Source organism: Drepanopeziza brunnea, assembly GCF_022702325.1.
Source record: "Drepanopeziza brunnea f. sp. 'multigermtubi' strain 214-2 chromosome Unknown ctg2, whole genome shotgun sequence".
Classification (NCBI taxonomy): Eukaryota; Fungi; Ascomycota; class Leotiomycetes; order Helotiales; family Drepanopezizaceae; genus Drepanopeziza; species Drepanopeziza brunnea.
This window is the reverse complement of record NW_027094065.1, coordinates 3,943,044-3,960,110: the sequence shown is the minus strand read 5'-3', so window position 1 is coordinate 3,960,110 and position 17,067 is coordinate 3,943,044. Positions and strand designations below refer to the sequence as shown.

Here is a 17,067-nt window from a genome sequence, read left to right as displayed (position 1 = left end):
ACCTCACATCCCTGCAGTGCCAAGACAGAGCTCGGCTGCCATGGTAACAAGATATAATGTCATCGCGATACGCCGATATCGACCTGATCCCCTTGCACCTACAACACCTCCAACCACCGCCTCCACCAAATAGAAGACAATACAAACACAACGTCCTCTATCCCTCCTCTCTGCGGCGTCCATCCCCGTCTGCCGCTGGGCGCCTCGGAGTCCACCTCCACATCCTCCATCGCACCTCTACTTCCCTTCCCTAAAGGATCTATACGTCCAGGGCCGCCAACGCACCCCCGCTAGCATGGTGAAGGCGGATCTCACTCGAGATTACTATGGTGATCTCGATCTGCCCCCGACCGCTGAGGTTCATGAGATCAAGAAGCAATTCAAGAAGCTAGGTAAGTGAGCAGGCAAGTAGACAGACAGGCGCCAGAAGGGGCATCGTCCCAGAAGAAAACCCGCACTGTATAGCACAGCACAGCACAGCACAGCACAGCATAGCTAACTGTGCCTCCCGCCGAACAGCTCTCACATACCACCCTGACCGCAACCCGGGTAGGGAAAGTGAAGTCACGGCCAAGTTCCAGAAGATCCAGTCCGCCCACGAAGTCCTCATTGACCCCCAAGAGCGAGCCAGGTACGATGCGAACAAGATTCGGCCATCGAGATACGGAGGGCAGTCCTCAGGAGTAAGGGGAAACCCGTGGGCAAACGCTGCCTCCGCCTATCCTCCTCCGCCCAGAGCCCCAACTGCCAAAGAGCGGCAGCGAGATCCTCCGCCTTCGACGGGTGCGCGACGATACGGGAATTTCACGACTCCGCAACAGTCTGCATATGCCGCCTCTCAAGAAGGCCCCCAAGCAAGGAAGGATACCTACACGGCGTGGGAGCATCTGAGACACCAACATGGCGCGTCGGACCCCAAGCCGGGACCGGGTAAGACGTGGAAGGCTCCTGAACCACCGCCACGAGGCACGCCGCAGTCGGGTCGAGAGGAGAGCAATGCTAAGAGACATGGTCCCCCGCCCAAAGCTGGACCCTCGTACCAAGAATTCCGAGAATTTCGAGATAGAGAGGCCAACACTCCGAGGAGAAGTCAGAGCACGAGTGCAGGCAATAAGAAGAATGGGTTTATGCCCAATACACCTGGCGGAGGAGATGAGCCACCAGCGCCCATGGGGGCTTACTTTACGGACCGCAACAAACCTTCGGTTGCTCCTGAGCTGCCACCTCGAGAACCGCGCCCCCAACGACAAACCAGACCGGTCCCTGATCCCTTAGCACAGTTCAAGGACAAGGCAATGGCTGGTGAACCTCGCATCAGTACCCCATACTCTACTCATGGCGGAGAGAAGTTCGATCCCTTCGAGAGCACTAATGTCAACAGATCCAAGAGCACTCGAGAGCGTCCACAGCAATTTGACGGCGACTTTATGCCTAGGGCTGGTTCTGATTCTAATATGAGTTCAGTCGAAAAGGCTCGGGCGTATGCTCAGCGTCATTCTCCCAAAGCTCCGAAGCCGGCAGAGCCTCCGAATCACGATGGTTCCAGTTCGGAGTCTAGCTCGGATGGCTTTGTCAAGATGAATGCTCCTGCCAGCGGCACCACCCACAGAGCTCCCTCATCGCAAGGCCCATTCGATGCTTCGACGCAACCGAATACTAACAGCAAACAAAGCGAGCGCGCACGTCTTAGGCAGTGGATGTTGAACAACCCTGGACAAGAACCCCCCCCTGACGGGCTTCCAGATGGACCTGTTCCTCGGTCCTCTAGGCCTCAAACCCAACAGCAACCCCAGAATAATGGAGATACAATGTATGCAAACTCAGATTCTCTCAATCCCGATCGCCAGTCCTCCAAAGTTCCAAATTTCTCTATCAAGCTTCCGACAGTTTCGGAATGTCTCGAAGAGCCTGCCGCGCGAGGCCCTCTGTCATACAAGAAACCCACCAAGTACTTCATGGATGATCAGCCTGCAGTCACCCCTGATGCACAAACTCTGAATGCTTTCGAGGGCCTCCAACGCAGCCTCGTCGACCAGCTGCTACATAACAAGCGTACTAGCAGCTTGAATGAAAAGTCCCGTCCCAGTCCTGGCTTTGCTGAGACACCAGTTCGCGGTACCAGCGGTCGGGACTGGACGAAGGACCGTCATTACCAAAATCAGACAGCCTGGCAAGAGTACAGAGACCCTTCTTCTCCGGGAAGCCCCTCGAAGAAGTTGAAACCTGCCAAGCACCTCCATTCTGTGCACCCCTATGATTTTGCAAAGTCGCGAGAGTTTTGGGACGAACTTGATAAGTTGAAGAAGAGTCAGGCTAATTACCCTAACCGCACCTCTAGTTTTTCTTTCAACGTAAACGATGATATGTTCAGCCAAGCCAGACAGCAATCGAATGGCTTCAGCAACAGCGCGGATAACATCAGCACCAAGTTCACTCCGGAGGACTGGGATGGGAAGTTCGAGGCCGGAGCTGACTACTTCAAGCCGAAACCCGAACAACAAAAGACTCGTACGCAATCTGCTTCTCGGCCACGGGGCAGATCACCCGTCAAGGCTCGACCAATCGATCCCAAGTTCCCTCAGCCTGGTGATTCGGACAACTCAACCGAATCCCCCAGTGGGGCCAAGTTCTCGGCGGATGAGTGGAAGGAGACGTTCAAGCCGCAGACGTTCATGCCTCCTCCTCCTCGGATGGCTTCAACACCTAGCAGAAAGCGAACTGGGCCGGCTCTCCGACCCACCATGGGCGGGAATGCAGCGGTTGTGAGCGATGGAGACAGCTCTGATGACAAGCCTCTCTTCGCTGGCCGCAAGAACATGGCCTCCGGAGTTGGCAGCCCGGAACCCATGGACGTTGATACGCCACCAGCAAACAACCCGGTCCCTCAGTATACGACTACTACTGGCCACGGTCACTTGAAGGTCAACAACGAATCCAGCAAGCGATCAGCCTCGACATCGGCATCCCAATCGCGAAGCGGCACTGAAGACCTCAATGTCGAGTTTGACGACTTACATATCCGAGACCTGATGTCGAGCATGGCCATGCCAGCTGCGCCCCAGCCTCCTGATCTCCCGGAAGTCTCAAGCCAGTTTGAACTTCCAAGCCGTATAGCGTATGACGAATACGTCAAGCGCTTCGCAAAGTACATGACCGAATGGGATCTCTTCAATTCGAAGTTCCTGCTCCATATGGTGGCTCGTAAGAATCAGATCGACAATTTGAAGGAGAGGAGATGGACCGACGAGGCCGGTACGGAGATTTACCGCATTGGACTCAAGGAAGATCAGGCAGTGCTGAAGCGCTGGACTGAGTTTCAACAGGGCCATGAGACGGTTATCAAGGCTTTCATCGTTGTTCGCGAGCGTATGAAGAACCGAGACGAGCACGAGGGTCCGAACTCGGCTGCGCAAAAGACGGAGCAGCGAGTGCGACCGAGGAAGAAGACGCATTAGGTTTGTGCTTGGGGGGGTCGATCGATTGGAGATACGTATCTCTGCCATCTCAACTGCGACGGAGAGAGCAACCAGTTAGAGTGATGATTTTTTGGGTGGGGGGGGCGGTGGATGAACGAGCGACGCATCACGGCGGCACTTCGACGAGGGTAGGAGAGTCAGACGACATTTGATGCTTGATACCTCCCCTTTTTTTTGTTATGGAATGGCATGAATGAGCGAGCGAGCAACTACGGTACTGCCCGGATCTTTTTCGATTCTTCGTTTTGATTGATACCCTTGGTTTCTTTCAGTTGGCTTGCTTTCCCTCTTGGCTCCGTTGCCGGGGCCGGGATACGATTTGAATGAAAGGATGAAATCGATACATTGGTAATAGACATACTGTACGACTATTGGGTTAGGGGTGGACAAAATGGGGAGTGAGGGAAAGTCAGCATTTTTACGGTGTTCGGGATTGGGGGTGAAAGACTCGGGCTGCATGATCTGCTGGTTGGTGAGGCGGAGGCGGGAGAGATGTCTTGACGACTCGATGCTTGCTACTTATCCATATACCGGCTACCTGGTTAGGATTGCTACGTAGATAGATACACGGAAGGATGGATGGATGCATGATTGTCCACAAGTTTTGGGTTATAGGTCCCGAACGTGGATGGAGGGGATAATAGCCGAGTAAGCCCAATGAGAAAATCGCAATGCATTTATTTCTTGCTATCCTTATTCATCCTATTTTTACATCGCTGTTTCCTCTTCTCTCTCTCTCTCCCTCTCCATCTATTTATCTATCTACCTACATATCTCCCTACCGCGAGTGGCTGTGGCCGTGGTCGTGGCTGCATCGCTTCCGCGTTACGGGTCTGCTTCGTACTTCGTGCATGTTATGCGCGAAGTCGTGAAGTTATTGATACAGAGGATTTTGGCGATAGGGGTTGTTCGTATTCTTATTCTACATGTTTTTTTTTAAGCCTGTTAGCTTTTTGATAGCGCGGATATGAAATTTAGAACTTGGAGAGAAGTGATGAAGTGGTGAAGGACTACGGGCTTAGGTGAGCTTTTTCGGAGGACGAATTCAGGTTCCCTTTGGTGGTTGTGATTCTTGCATGTATTTACATACTTTCGTTTTTACTGGGTTAATGTCAATCAAGTATAACATTCTTTTATCTGTCGATGTTTAATATGGAAATATTTTGTCTCGCGAATGAATGGATGAATGAATCCGTATCATGATTCGCGCGCGTTTCAAGTGCGGTTGAATCTTCCAGTCCTTTCCTCCTCCGTCTTTGTATAAAAAGGACCTGCGATCCTCTCCGTCGACTTACCTAGAAAATCGTGGAAGAAATAATACAAGTACATGTAATATCTCTTTGTGTTTCCCGCAAGGTCTGAGTCTGCTGCGTCTGGGATGCCGTGATTCGTTTCTGCGCCGCCAAGCCCCCTTTAGCGAGATGTTGCCAATGTCAACACTTCCCAACCCCTTGATTGCCACTCACTTACTCACTGCCTATGGTGTGTTCTAGCTCATGATTTATGAATGATACTTCTTTCAAGACAAACAGTTTGATACGTTTCGATGAAGGTGATGATTCACAGCGCGCATTCGCTCCATGGCCCGCTATCGCATTATAAGTACGCGTACGAAGTAGGCTACTGCGATGTTGAGCCATACGTGTGCATAACAACAACTCTGAAAAAAACCCTACTACCACTCTAAAAAAAAAGGCGATGTCACGATTTTACCGTTCCCAGGTGCCGGTCATGAAGCGCATGATCCAGGATTCCGGCATAGACGAGGAGACCTTCAACAGGCTTTTCATGACGAATATGGTGAACGCGTTCCGCCACCGACACCAGCCGCCGGCCAACGGCGCGGCGGTCACGTTCGATGTGCTGTACTACCTCGCAGAGAAAGATACCTGGGCCCAGCTGTGTAAGTCAGGCTTCTTCTTCTTCTTCTTCTTCTCCATGGACTGCTGCGTCGACTTGGAACAGAAAACGACTTTAATCGATGCACGCTAGCCTGCAAGTTCATGCGTTTTGTATTCTCTTGCGCATGAGCATCAAGCTGACCGATGGGCCATCTGCGAGCGTAACAGGGCCGCAACAAGACTTTCCCGGTGTCGATCCCCGCCGGGGGAACTACGAGTCCCGGCTCGTGGACCTGCTCTTCAAGGCCTTGGAGGGGGGGACCGCGAACGAGGAGGTCCAGAGGGTGTGGATGAGGTGTCTGGAAGCTGCGATCAGGGAGGACGCGGACTGGGGGATGGAGGTGGTGCAGTACGGAACCGAGAAGGCGTTTTGGGAGGTCTATTGTAAGTTGTCGTGATGCTGAATGTGGTGAGTGATAAGAGGAAAAGCTGATGCGGTAGTAGGGAGTGATGCGGGCGAGTTTGAAGGTGTAGATCCCCGAGGGGAGGAGGCTGGGGAGGTTACGCGAGGGGAGGGTGCGATATCCGCGGCGAGGTAAGGTAAGCGGCGGGTAGTAGGTGGCCAGCTGGGATGAGATAAATGTATGGAAATCTGGAATGCTGTTTGGTGGCATCTGCGAACAGATCGAGTTTTTCGGTAGGGCGGATATTTGATGGCAGACTCGCTCTCCTGTGCTGGTCACTTCTATGGTCGAGATCTCTTCCAGAAATATTATTTACCCGAGTTATTTGTAGCTGGCCTCACGTTACTTGATTCGGATTGAAGTTTTAACATCACAATATCCGATGCTATTCAGTTGATTGATTTCTATCCAAAGAGACGCCAAGTTACTGAATATGGTGGTCGGTCATCTCTTCCCTGCGGTCCAACCGCCGCCGCTCTATACCTACCAACTGCCCAACAACAAGAAGCCTGCCACCACCTCCAATCCTCTCATAATGGATGTAAGGGTTGGATTGCAGCTTTGCCACCAGCTCCCACTTATTCGATAATCTTAAAATCGATGCAAGTTTCATTTGGGACCAGAAATTTGCACCATGGCTGATATGGATGTCCCTGGGCCAAGATTTGATTTTGGATCCTTCGCTTCTTCCCTCGAGTAAGTGCCGAGCCGCAAGAATGATCCTGTTCCTCCCAGTTGTCTCCTCTTGGGAACTAGACAGTGCCTCTGCCGAGTGCAATTTGTTTCCGAAAACAACAACTGATCGGATGTCGCAGAAGCAGTTCCACATATCCGTATATGATAGGCTCGACTTTGCCTCGGGGGAGAGACGGTGATCATATTTCAGCGAAGCCAAAAGGGCCCTGGTTGCTTCGTTGGCGAGTACAAGCGTGTCCCTCTTATTATCGAAATAGATCGGAGTAGCCAGAGGGTGTGTTGCGTTGGAGAGGAGAGCGCCGAGATGCTGGGGATGCTTGCGTATTGCTGCCTTTCTTGAGCCGGTACACGCGTGTAAGAGCCCTGGATTTGCGTATGCGGCACAGAACTCGACTGGGCGGCACAACTGCGGCTTGCTGAAGAGAAGGACTGCCCGGGGCTCTTCCTCTTCGGCTGCTGCTTTCCATATCATGTCGCGGATCTCTTGAGGGAGCTTGTAGAAGAGGCGAAAGTTGGTGAGGGGAGTATCGACATGATAGAGGCCCATGGCTGGATTGTAATACTGCAATGTGTGCATGGACCGGTAGTACAGGATGATGATGATCGACTGATTATGGTGCCCGTATGCAATATGGAGGAGAGTAGATGATAGCCGAAGATTCACAGAACTAGTTGAAAAATGATAAAAATTTAAATACGTAATTACTTCGGAGAGTGACTGTAAGCTGAAGAATCACGGAAAAGTGAATCACAGAAAAGTTCGGAGGAGGATAACAATCCATATCTATACTTCCTCCGAAGACTAAGCAAACACACCATGATAGCGCGTGACGCCAGCCATTGCTGGCCGACATAGCAATCGTTTACAAACGTCATCACAATATCCAGCATAAGTGCAAGACTTAAATGAGTCCTCCCTCGAAAACATTCGAAGTGGGGCTTGCCCGAAAGGAGTCAAAAGGGCAGTCATAAAGTCGCTCGCTTATTAAACGCGCGCAAGCCGCAAGCTACCCGTAGTTGAAGTTCGGGACTGGGATTTGGGACCAAAAGAATTGGATGAGGATGAGTTATAGCGTGCAGCTTGATCCGTTTAGACTAGGGGCATTAGGTGTGCCACTGGCTTAGATAGAAAGAAAAACCATCGTCACGGACCTCTGGGCCCTGGAACCGACAGGCAGAACCTACCCTCGGCTATTTTTTATATGATATGTATGCAATGAATAGAAGAATTCAAATGCGAAGATCGCGTCCCGAAAGTGGAAGGGAGATATAGAAGCTGGATATGAGATGGTGATGGGCTATGGTGAGGAGCTTTACACACATATATGCTCCTGGCCCCATCTTATAATGGCATACACGATACAACATTTGAGATTTTCCATCCATCCTTGGCGAAGTGGGCTCTAAATCTCCTCATACTATTCTTCATTCTATTATTTCTAGGAAATACATGGTGCCAGACGGGATGAATTCTTTATTTTGTGGCGCTCATATATAGCTCGTGATGTTTACTCAAGATATCATACTAAGACGAGCCCCAAACTTGGCCTCGCGTCAGTTCAGAATCCAAGTCTTCAGCGTTCAATTAATCTACCGGCCGAAGCCCAGCAGCACGAATTTCGATCCTATTGTGTCGCACTTTGGTATTGTCATCGCTTCCTATTGTCAAGTCACTAGACTCTGGAGTCACTCGCTTAGCTAACGGTCCCAACTATAAATTCTAGCCCTCCTTTTTCCTCCTTCATCCCCCCTCAACCTCGAACACCACATCGCACAACCATAATCTTCAACTCTTCTTTCGTCCTTTTGCATAAATCCCAACCAGCTTCTACCATCCTAAGTTTCAACCAGCCCGCATCATGGGGAAGACTCCTACCAGCACGCCCGCGACCGATGAGTTGTCGACCATCATTGCCTCCACCACCCCCTCTACCACTCCCTCCGCCGATGCCATGAACATCAGCAGTGTGAGAATTGCCACATCGAGCTCAAATGAGCCCAAAACCCCTCGACCTGTTGTCCCGCAAGAAGAGTGCTGGACATACAGCCGAAGAACCAAGATGCGAGCTCTGGTGATCCATCGACTCCTCAAGCGTGCAACCACCACGGAAGAGCTCGATGAGCGTGATCGGGCGGTCGTCATGCACGACACTGCGCTCTATAAGTTCGTGGCAAAGACGAAGGACCCAAAACAGTTCACCAACGGCCATGTGAAGAAAGATGTACGATCTGATCTGTGCCTGTACGAAGCTTCGCTAACAGTTGTCTGTCTGTAGGATCCGCGTTGGCAAAAGTTTACCGGCTGCTACGGGGACTACCCAGAGGGCGGATGCCCAGGCTGTCAAGAGTGTAGGCCTGAGCTGAGGCCCAAGAGCCCAGCTCCACCCGAGATAATTTCCATCTGGTCGTTCACGAGTGTCACCGGGATACTGGTGGATGCTGGCCACCAGTCCCGAGTCCAAGCGAGAGAGAAGGTCGATTTCAGGGGGGCTGCGCCGAACAAGATCCATGGGCAGCATCCTTTCCCAAGTCCAGTCCGATCCGTTAGCGACAGGACGAGAATCTCGGAGCAGCATTCCCCTGCTCCCATTACCACAGCGGACACCACGAAGCAAGACCCGATCACACCAGACTCGCTGCCTCCCACTCGGGGGACTAGAGAGATGAACATGATGCATGCCACTACCATGAGATCGAGCACTCGAGCCATGCAGAATTCACCGAGTCCATTGGGCTCTAGGCAGGGAGCTCCGCGTCTGATGGGCCTGCCAGACTCGGGCGTGGTTCACCCTCGCCATCAACCGGTTCTGAAAATCCCAGCCATAGCGCAGGGTGTGAAGAGATCGATGGATGGCATCTCGCCTGACCAGGTAGGCGCTTTGACGAAGAGGCGTTGCCCACCCGTGGGTTCCCAAAGTCCGGCCATGGGCCGAGGCTACCATATCCCAGCTTCTCCTCCGGTTCCGCAGATGGATGCCGGAGCCCGCAGATTGCAGGTACCTTACCAGGTGCCTGCAGTCCAGCAGCCTGGTCGAGCTTCCCATCAGACGCAGATGTTGTCTCCCGGACCAAATCCTTTGCAGCAAAGACAGCCACCGGCTCTGCAACCGCACCCGCAGCCGCGGCAGATGCCCTTCCCGGGACCGGCGACGGCCCAAATGCAGCCTCAGATGCACCGACCCTACCAAGCTCCGCCCCAGCAAATGCGACCTCGGCAGCCCAATCCTGCTGCGCAAGTTCAAGTGCTTCAGAGATACTGGCAACAGCCCCAAGCCCAGGGGACACAGCGTGCTGCCGGCCAGATTCCATTGTACCCTGCTCCGGGGAAGATGTCCCCGGGGTTAGCACCACAACGGCCTTTCCCACAGACTCAGTATCCGGCTGGCTTCAGCACCCAGATCCAGCCCGCGCCTGGCAGTGGGCCTTACTGTGGTCATCAGCAATACACACCTGCTCGCCAGGGTCAGATGCAGCCTCGTGAAACGGGTCCTCATCAACAGCAGCCTCGATACGCCGCTGCTCACCAACCCCAGGTCTCTCGGATGCAGCCTCAGACGATGAGTCGTGGGCAACCAGGCTCTCATCAACAGCAGCCTCAGGAGGGGCAGTTCTGGCAACAGGTGCAGCAGCAGCGATATCTGGATGCTTTGCGTAGATCTGGTCCACGTAGGTCGTGATGGGGGTTCGTGATGGGGGTGGTTACCTTCGCCAGGTAGGAAGGGAGAGAGAGAGAGAGGGAGGTATTCTGGTCACGTGGTAGCAGACAGATATTGGCGAGTAACGAAGGAAAGCCAGTCGATGCGATGAGGTGAAATTATTTTCTCTCGAATCGCGAATGAGTGCAGCACAATGAAATGAAATGAAATGAAATGAAAATTGTCCTCTACATACATACATACATACATGCCTGTGTACTCTACTGCTTATAATCCACCCCGGACTCACTCTCCATGATGTCAAAAGTAGGCTTCGCGCTGAACCAGCCTGCCATCTCGGTGCCCACCGTCTGGTACGTGTAGGCCGCATCCTTCTCGTCAATCTTGACCGTCTCGCCTCCGCGACCCCCGGCCGCTGCATCGGCCAGCAGCTGGGCGTAGCAGCACTTCTCCAAGCTCATGAACCAGAAGACGGCAGCCTCGATGCTCCGGGCGCAGGTCAGCAGGCCGTGGTTCTGCAGGAGGGCGGCCTTGCGCGTCCCGAGGGCCTCGGCGATGGCAACGCCCTCGTCCTCGGCGAGGACGATGCCGCGGAAGGAGGTGTAGAGGGCGAGGTCGTCGTGGAAAGCGCAGGAGTCCTGGGTGATGATGTCGAGGGGCCGGCCGAGGGCGCAGAAGGCGCGGCCGTGGATGGAGTGGGAGTGGGCGACGCAGTTGATCTCTGGGCGAGCGGTGTGGACGGCGTGGTGGATCATGTAGGCTGATGGGGTGGATGGGCTGTTAATGGACAGAGGGGTGGAGGGAGGAGGAGGAGGAGGAGGAGGAGGAGGAGGAGGAGGAGGAGGAGGAGGAGGAGGAGGAGGAGGAGGAGGAGTGGAGGGAGGAAGGGGAGAAAGGGGAACGGGGAGAGAACAAGGAGATAGAGAGATACATACCGGCTGCGTTCAAGAGACGGCATGGGCCGCCATCGACGACTTGTCCTTCGGGGTTGACGAGGATCAGGTCGGAGGCTTTGAGAAGCGGCCAGGCCACGCCGAAGGGGTTCACCCAGAAGTGATCCGGCTTGATGGGATCCTGTTTGTTTATATGTTTTCGTTAGTCATTTCAGTCTTTTGTTCTTCTCTTTTCTGAAATATTCCCTGCTCCGTTGACATCTATCTATCGTATGGCTTCTTCTCCTCACCGTCACACTTCGTGCAGATGAGACAGGACACTCTTGAATTTTTCATCCTCACACTCACTCTCACCCACCCCGAATCCGCTCTCGCTGATTCCAAGAAGGCCATACGCTCAATGCTCATAAACATTAGGCGAAGAGAGAGAGAGAGCGCACCAGGAAATCAAGACAGAAATCAAGAAGTCAAGAAATCATTAAACAGTAACCGAAAGAAAGAGACCCAAACCCACCCTCAAGGTAATATGGCCCGCAACCCCCTCGTCGAAGCCATACTTGGCAAAGATGCGGAACGCCAGCACCAGCCGCCCCTTCAGAAACTCGCGCTCCGCGTACTTATCCGCGAACTTCGGCGGGCCGGCGATCGTAGGCATCGTGACCTGCTTCTTCTCGGCTTGCGCCTGGGAGAGACCCGGCTCGAGAGTTGCGGTGCCAGGAGTGGCAGCGGGTCCGGTGGCGGATGGGGGAGCCATTTTGGTGATGATGTTTGGATTTATGAAGTATGAAAGGGAAATTTCTTTGTTAAAAAGATAGATGGAGTGAGAGAGCTTAAGAAAGTACGAATACAAATACATACACATATATATATATACCGTTGAGTTGTGTTTTTCCGGGGTTTCCCTTCCCCAGGAAAGGGGAAATGGGGGACTGGGGAAACTTTATAAGCTAACGTTAGACGGCGGCCTCGGCTCAGTACCTGGCAGGATCCTAACCGAATATCCGGCTACTTTGCTTGTATAATCCAGGCAATTATTGAGTCTAGAATCTGCTCTAGGCCTTTATTAGTAAGAGTTTAATGAATAAGCAGTCCTACTATCCCCCCCCCCCCGTGAATAAATGTCGGATCCAGTTTAGCTCCATAAATCGTAGAGCGGTGATTACTGAATGGCTTAAAGCCCTGGACTGAATACTGGCTCAAAGATACTTTTAAAGGCTGAATGAATCCTTATACTGTACTGTAAGTTGATCGGTTTAAGACCTGGTAAGATCCCTTGCAAAATTTTACTTTCGACATGTATTCATGGGGGGGGGGGAGAGTACCGGTACCGGTAATGCAAGAGAAAGTCTATACGGAAGAAAAAGAAAAAAAAAAAAACTTTCGGGAACGCACGACTCTGCATCGTTTGCTCCGTAGAGTGTGGCAAAGGTGTTGATCTGCGGGGTACGAGACCGAGGCAGATGGCAAGGTCACCAGAATGGGATGTGATTGGACGGGACGCGAGAAGCGAGAGGAAAAGGGGCCATGTCAACAAGTGCGAACGATAAGCCACTAGATGAGGATTTGTATTTCTCGGCTGTGGATAGTGGTAAGCAAAGTCGGTTGAAATTATTCCGGGTGGAACTGCGAACTGGTGGCTTAGTCGGATCATTTTATGGGCACCCTCAATATCTTGTGTAGGTATGGCTGCTCAACGGTAAGCTAGAGCTGAGACGACACTTGCTGGCCAAGATTGGTGAACTGTGGAGGAGACTGAGGAGTTGGTAAGGATGGGTAAAAGAGACTGGCGCAAAGGATTTGTAATGTATCGCCTGTTTTTCGACGCTACCTTACCTCTGCCTCTTAATTGTTTTAAAAGGCGTAATTTTTGAAATTGGAATGATGGGTAGCACCTGTGGATCTTAAGGTGACAAGAGGAACGAGCTTACTTAGATGCCGCGACCCAGCCTAAAAAGACCAATATCAGAGACTCTGCGAGATAGGCTGAATGTTAATGTCGCAATTGGTAGCTTGCAGAAAGACTTTATATACTGTAAAGCTAGCAACGTTCAGCACCTGGAAAAGGGTTCAATGACCTTGAAGTTGAGAGAAACACGATGAAGGATAGCCATGAATCATAACAAAGATTGGAGTTGTGCCATTGTGTCTATCCATCAAGACCTCTTCGGTTGTAAATTGACATCTGGGCTAACGCTGTGGCTGTGTCTGAAGCCAGATTGGAGCTGGAAAGGAGGAATTGGGATAGCACTAATCTGGTTGAGAGCTTAGGGACCAGAGAATGATAATGGAAAAGCAAAGCAGACGAATAATGGCTGATTATATGAATCTGTGTGTCGAGGAGAAGCGACCTTTTGATACTGGCAGCGCGCATGTTATCTGCCTGATAACCAGGGGGCTAGAGAGACTTTATCATCTCTGCTGAATCATAAATAGCCCTATTTCCTGAGATATACATCACCCACTATGGCATCCAGCACCAGGTACAGACCACAGAAATGAGGATCGGGACGCTATGCGTAGAGATAAGTGTAGTTAGAAATGCCGTTGAGGCTTCGAAAAGGTAAGTTAGTATGGACATTTGGCTATCATTGCTTCTACTCGTTGAGCATATGGAATTTGAGTGCCCACCCCTATGAAGAGGTTTCATGTGGAGTGTAGAGACTGGAGGAATCTCAACGATGAGTGATGCCCTGCGGCCTGAGTGTGCAAAGTGGTCACATGATCCGGCAAATAGTTTCACCTGGCGCCGGGGTAAGCTACTAGACAGAGCTCTGATAATTCTTACAATCGAGAACTGGGATAGCTCGATAACATTTACAAATTCACATACTACGACCCAGCACAATTACTACTCCACAATGGGTCGCGGAGGAAACCGAGTGAGTGATCAATGCCCGGAATCGATCGATCGATTCTAATTATCAACAGGGCGGACGCGGGCGAGGAGGTGGAAGAGGTCGAGGCCGAGGTGGTGGGGGGAGAGACCGTCGCGGTGAAGACAACAGAGTCAGCTTCGAGAAGGTCCCCAAACACAACGAGCGACTCGAGAGATACTACAATACCGTCCTGAAATTATCCGCCGAGGAGAGAGGAGAATTCTGGAATGCCTACAAGCGCGAGTTGCCCAACAGCTTTCGCTTCGCGGGGTCAAAAGGGTATGCGCCGATGCTTGAGGTGCCATTGCGTGGATGCTAATCCTTTATAGACATGCGCTCTCAGTCCAGAAACTTCTAAAGGAAAGATATATCCCCGAAATCTCCGAGATCTCCCATTACGATGGCACCCTCGTCGAGCCTCCCCTTCCTGTACCCTGGTACCCAGACGAGCTCGCATGGTGGATGACCACCCCCAAGAACGTCATTCGAAAATTCCCTCCCTTCTCGGCTTTCCAGAAGTTTTTGGTATCCGAGACCAGTGTTGGAAACATCAGTAGGCAGGAGGTTGTTAGCATGATCCCGCCTTTGGTCATGGATCTTCAACCTGGCATGACAGTGCTCGACATGTGTGCTGCTCCTGGTAGTAAGGCGGCGCAACTGCTGGAGATGGTCCATCGAGGAGAGGAAGCACGCATGCGCAAGTCTCTTCGGGACTATGCAAGTATCGATGGTCGTGATGTCAGCCCAGGTGCGGATGTTATCGACGATGCCGATTTCGAGATCGATTCGAGCGACAACGGGAGAGCTACAGGACTGCTGATCGCCAACGACTCTGACTACAAGCGCAGTCATATGTTGATCCATCAACTGAAACGCCTCTCTTCTCCCAACTTGATAGTCACCAACCACGATGCGACCATGTTCCCCTCTATCAAGCTCCCTCCTACTCCGGAGAACCCCGCCCTCAACCGATATCTCAAATTCGACCGAATCCTGGCAGATGTGCCATGCTCCGGAGATGGGACTTTGAGAAAGAACGTCAATCTCTGGCAAGATTGGGGACCAGGAAATGCCCTTGGTCTTTACGTCACCCAGGTCCGAATCTTGGTCCGAGCTTTGCAGATGTTGAAGCCCGGTGGACGTGTGGTCTACTCTACCTGCAGTATGAACCCTGTCGAGAACGAAGCAGTTGTAGCTTCTGCCATTGAGCGCTGCGGTGGTCTTGAGAAGGTCCAACTTCTTCCAAGCCACGAACAGCTTCCCTCGTTGAAGAGGCGCGAAGGTCTGGATAGCTGGAGCGTTATGGATAAGAGCGGCCAAGTCTGGTACTCTTGGGAGAATGTCCAGAAATACAACGAGGAGCAGGGCGCAACCGCCGCTACCGAGAAGCTCGTCGAGGGAATGTTCACGCCTGTTGGTTCCGCGATCCCCTTCGACAGATGCATGAGAGTCTACCCTCATCTCCAGGATACCGGTGGATTCTTTATTGCTGTGCTAGAAAAGCAGACTGAATTCAAGGCTAAGCCTGAGTCCGAGTCGAAGAAGATTGAGGCGAAGCCCCCCATCACGGCGATTGTTGATGAGATCATGGCTCAGCCAACACCTCCTGAAGGGGGCTCTGTTGCGCCAAAGATCGAAGCCGCTGATGCGCTTACGCATCCCTCTGTCGTAAGTCCTACACTCTTTTCTTATATTCATTTATATTCATTTCAAGTCACACAGCATGTCGCTGACCTATTCCTAGAACACCCAAGATAGCGAGCCCACGCCCGTTGCTCGCCAAAATCAATCCAACCCAGAGCCGGATAGCAATGTCCTCAAGCGCCCTGCCGAGGACGATGCGATGATAGACGGAGTTATCGGGACCAAGAAGCTGAAAACTAAAGAGGACCTGGATGAGCCTGCCGAGCCAGGATTCGAGAACAGAGACGTCCACGGATCTGGACCGCCAGGGGCGATGCTAGATGCCACCACCAGACCTGGTGACATGAGATCGGATGCAGCACCCCCTCGCCGTGTGCAGAACCGAGCCGGTCAGCAATTCGAAGAGCCTTTCAAATACGTATGTTCGGACCGTTTTCGTTTTGTCTCCTAGGCATCTTGGGCATATTTGCTAACCACCTCCAGATTCCAACCGATCACCCTGAAGTATTGGCAGTAGAGAAATTCTACCACCTGTCCCCCCGCTTCCCCAAAGATCGCTTCCTGGTTCGCAATGTAGCGGGCGAGCCTGCTAAAACCATCTACTACACATCCGCCCTTATCCGCGATATTCTCACCGAGAACGAAGGCAAGGGCATCAAGTTCATCCATGGGGGTGTCAAGATGTTCATGAAGCAAGATGTCCAAGCTGAAGGTGTCTGCAAGTGGCGTATTCAGTCCGAGGGAATGCCGATCCTGGAAGGCTACGTTGGGGAGGAGCGAGTCGTCCGCTTGTACAAAAAAGAAACTCTTCGTTCGTTGTTAATTGAGATGTTTCCGAAGGTGTCTGATGGAGCGTGGAAGAACCTCGGCGAAATCGGAGAGCGTGTCAGAGACATCGGCATGGGATGTTGTGTGCTACGAATCGAGCCTAGTAATGAGCCAGTAAGTCATGTCAATGTCTCTGGGGTGTCTGGACAGGCAGATTTATTGCCCGATAGCCCTATGGGCCAAACACTTGAGCTTTGGATATTGACCTCTCATAGGATGGATTATCAGACCGCATCGCCCTTCCTCTGTGGCGCAGTCTCCACTCCCTCAACCTCATGCTTGCTAAGGAAGATCGCACCGCGATGCTTCTCCGCATCTTTAACGACACCACTCCGCTAGTGAACAACAACATCCCGGCCAAGAAAGATAAGGACGGATCCGATGTCGCCCTCGGCTTCATAGTCGAAGACGACGAGACCAAGGTGGACACATCCTCGGCGATTGAATCCGCAGCCCCAGTGAACGATACCAACATTGCTGGTGGCGTCAAGCCGGGTCCCTACGGAGCCATTGTTGCGGACCCGCACCAGGCGGGCCTCCCGGACGTCAAGGCGGCAAAGATTGAGAAGGGAGAGGAAACAGGCGGCCCGGAACAGCAGCTGAACGGCACGGGAGGCGTTGAAGAGCAACTGGGTGGGTTCTGAGCCTCCCTCAGTCGCTTCCTGTGCATCCCAAGGGCAAGTAAGCGGCGGC

The 17,067-nt window shown here is 52.3% G+C and overlaps 6 protein-coding genes across 6 annotated transcripts; 4 read left to right on the top strand and 2 right to left on the bottom strand.

Moving 5' to 3' along the window:
* Window positions 1–295: 295 nt before the first annotated feature.
* L3040_002180 (uncharacterized protein) lies at window positions 296–3,455 on the top strand (the record flags this gene model as incomplete). Its single annotated transcript, XM_007292005.1, has 2 exons — window positions 296–392; window positions 520–3,455. 2 exons carry the CDS (start codon window positions 296–298, stop codon window positions 3,453–3,455), a joined length of 3,033 nt encoding a protein of 1,010 aa, XP_007292067.1.
* Window positions 3,456–5,174: 1,719 nt separating this feature from the next.
* On the top strand, window positions 5,175–5,916 carry L3040_002179 (uncharacterized protein; the record flags this gene model as incomplete). Its single annotated transcript, XM_007292004.1, has 3 exons — window positions 5,175–5,379; window positions 5,546–5,761; window positions 5,822–5,916. The coding sequence occupies 3 exons, from the start codon at window positions 5,175–5,177 to the stop codon at window positions 5,914–5,916; spliced, it is 516 nt and encodes a 171-aa protein (XP_007292066.1).
* A 289-nt stretch (window positions 5,917–6,205) lies between these two features.
* Window positions 6,206–7,024, bottom strand: L3040_002178 (uncharacterized protein; the record flags this gene model as incomplete). The annotated part of the gene is made up of 1 exon (XM_007292003.1): window positions 6,206–7,024. One exon carries the CDS (start codon window positions 7,022–7,024, stop codon window positions 6,206–6,208), a length of 819 nt encoding a protein of 272 aa, XP_007292065.1.
* Window positions 7,025–8,336: 1,312 nt separating this feature from the next.
* Window positions 8,337–10,154, top strand: L3040_002177 (uncharacterized protein; the record flags this gene model as incomplete). Its single annotated transcript, XM_066157050.1, has 2 exons — window positions 8,337–8,699; window positions 8,754–10,154. The coding sequence occupies 2 exons, from the start codon at window positions 8,337–8,339 to the stop codon at window positions 10,152–10,154; spliced, it is 1,764 nt and encodes a 587-aa protein (XP_066013043.1).
* A 239-nt stretch (window positions 10,155–10,393) lies between these two features.
* L3040_002176 (uncharacterized protein) lies at window positions 10,394–11,780 on the bottom strand (the record flags this gene model as incomplete). Its single annotated transcript, XM_007292002.2, has 3 exons — window positions 10,394–10,893; window positions 11,069–11,207; window positions 11,541–11,780. The coding sequence occupies 3 exons, from the start codon at window positions 11,778–11,780 to the stop codon at window positions 10,394–10,396; spliced, it is 879 nt and encodes a 292-aa protein (XP_007292064.2).
* A 2,104-nt stretch (window positions 11,781–13,884) lies between these two features.
* Window positions 13,885–17,018, top strand: L3040_002175 (uncharacterized protein; the record flags this gene model as incomplete). The annotated part of the gene is made up of 6 exons (XM_007292001.2): window positions 13,885–13,905; window positions 13,955–14,181; window positions 14,232–15,570; window positions 15,647–15,964; window positions 16,030–16,488; window positions 16,590–17,018. The coding sequence occupies 6 exons, from the start codon at window positions 13,885–13,887 to the stop codon at window positions 17,016–17,018; spliced, it is 2,793 nt and encodes a 930-aa protein (XP_007292063.2).
* Between the last annotated feature and the right edge of the window lie 49 nt (window positions 17,019–17,067).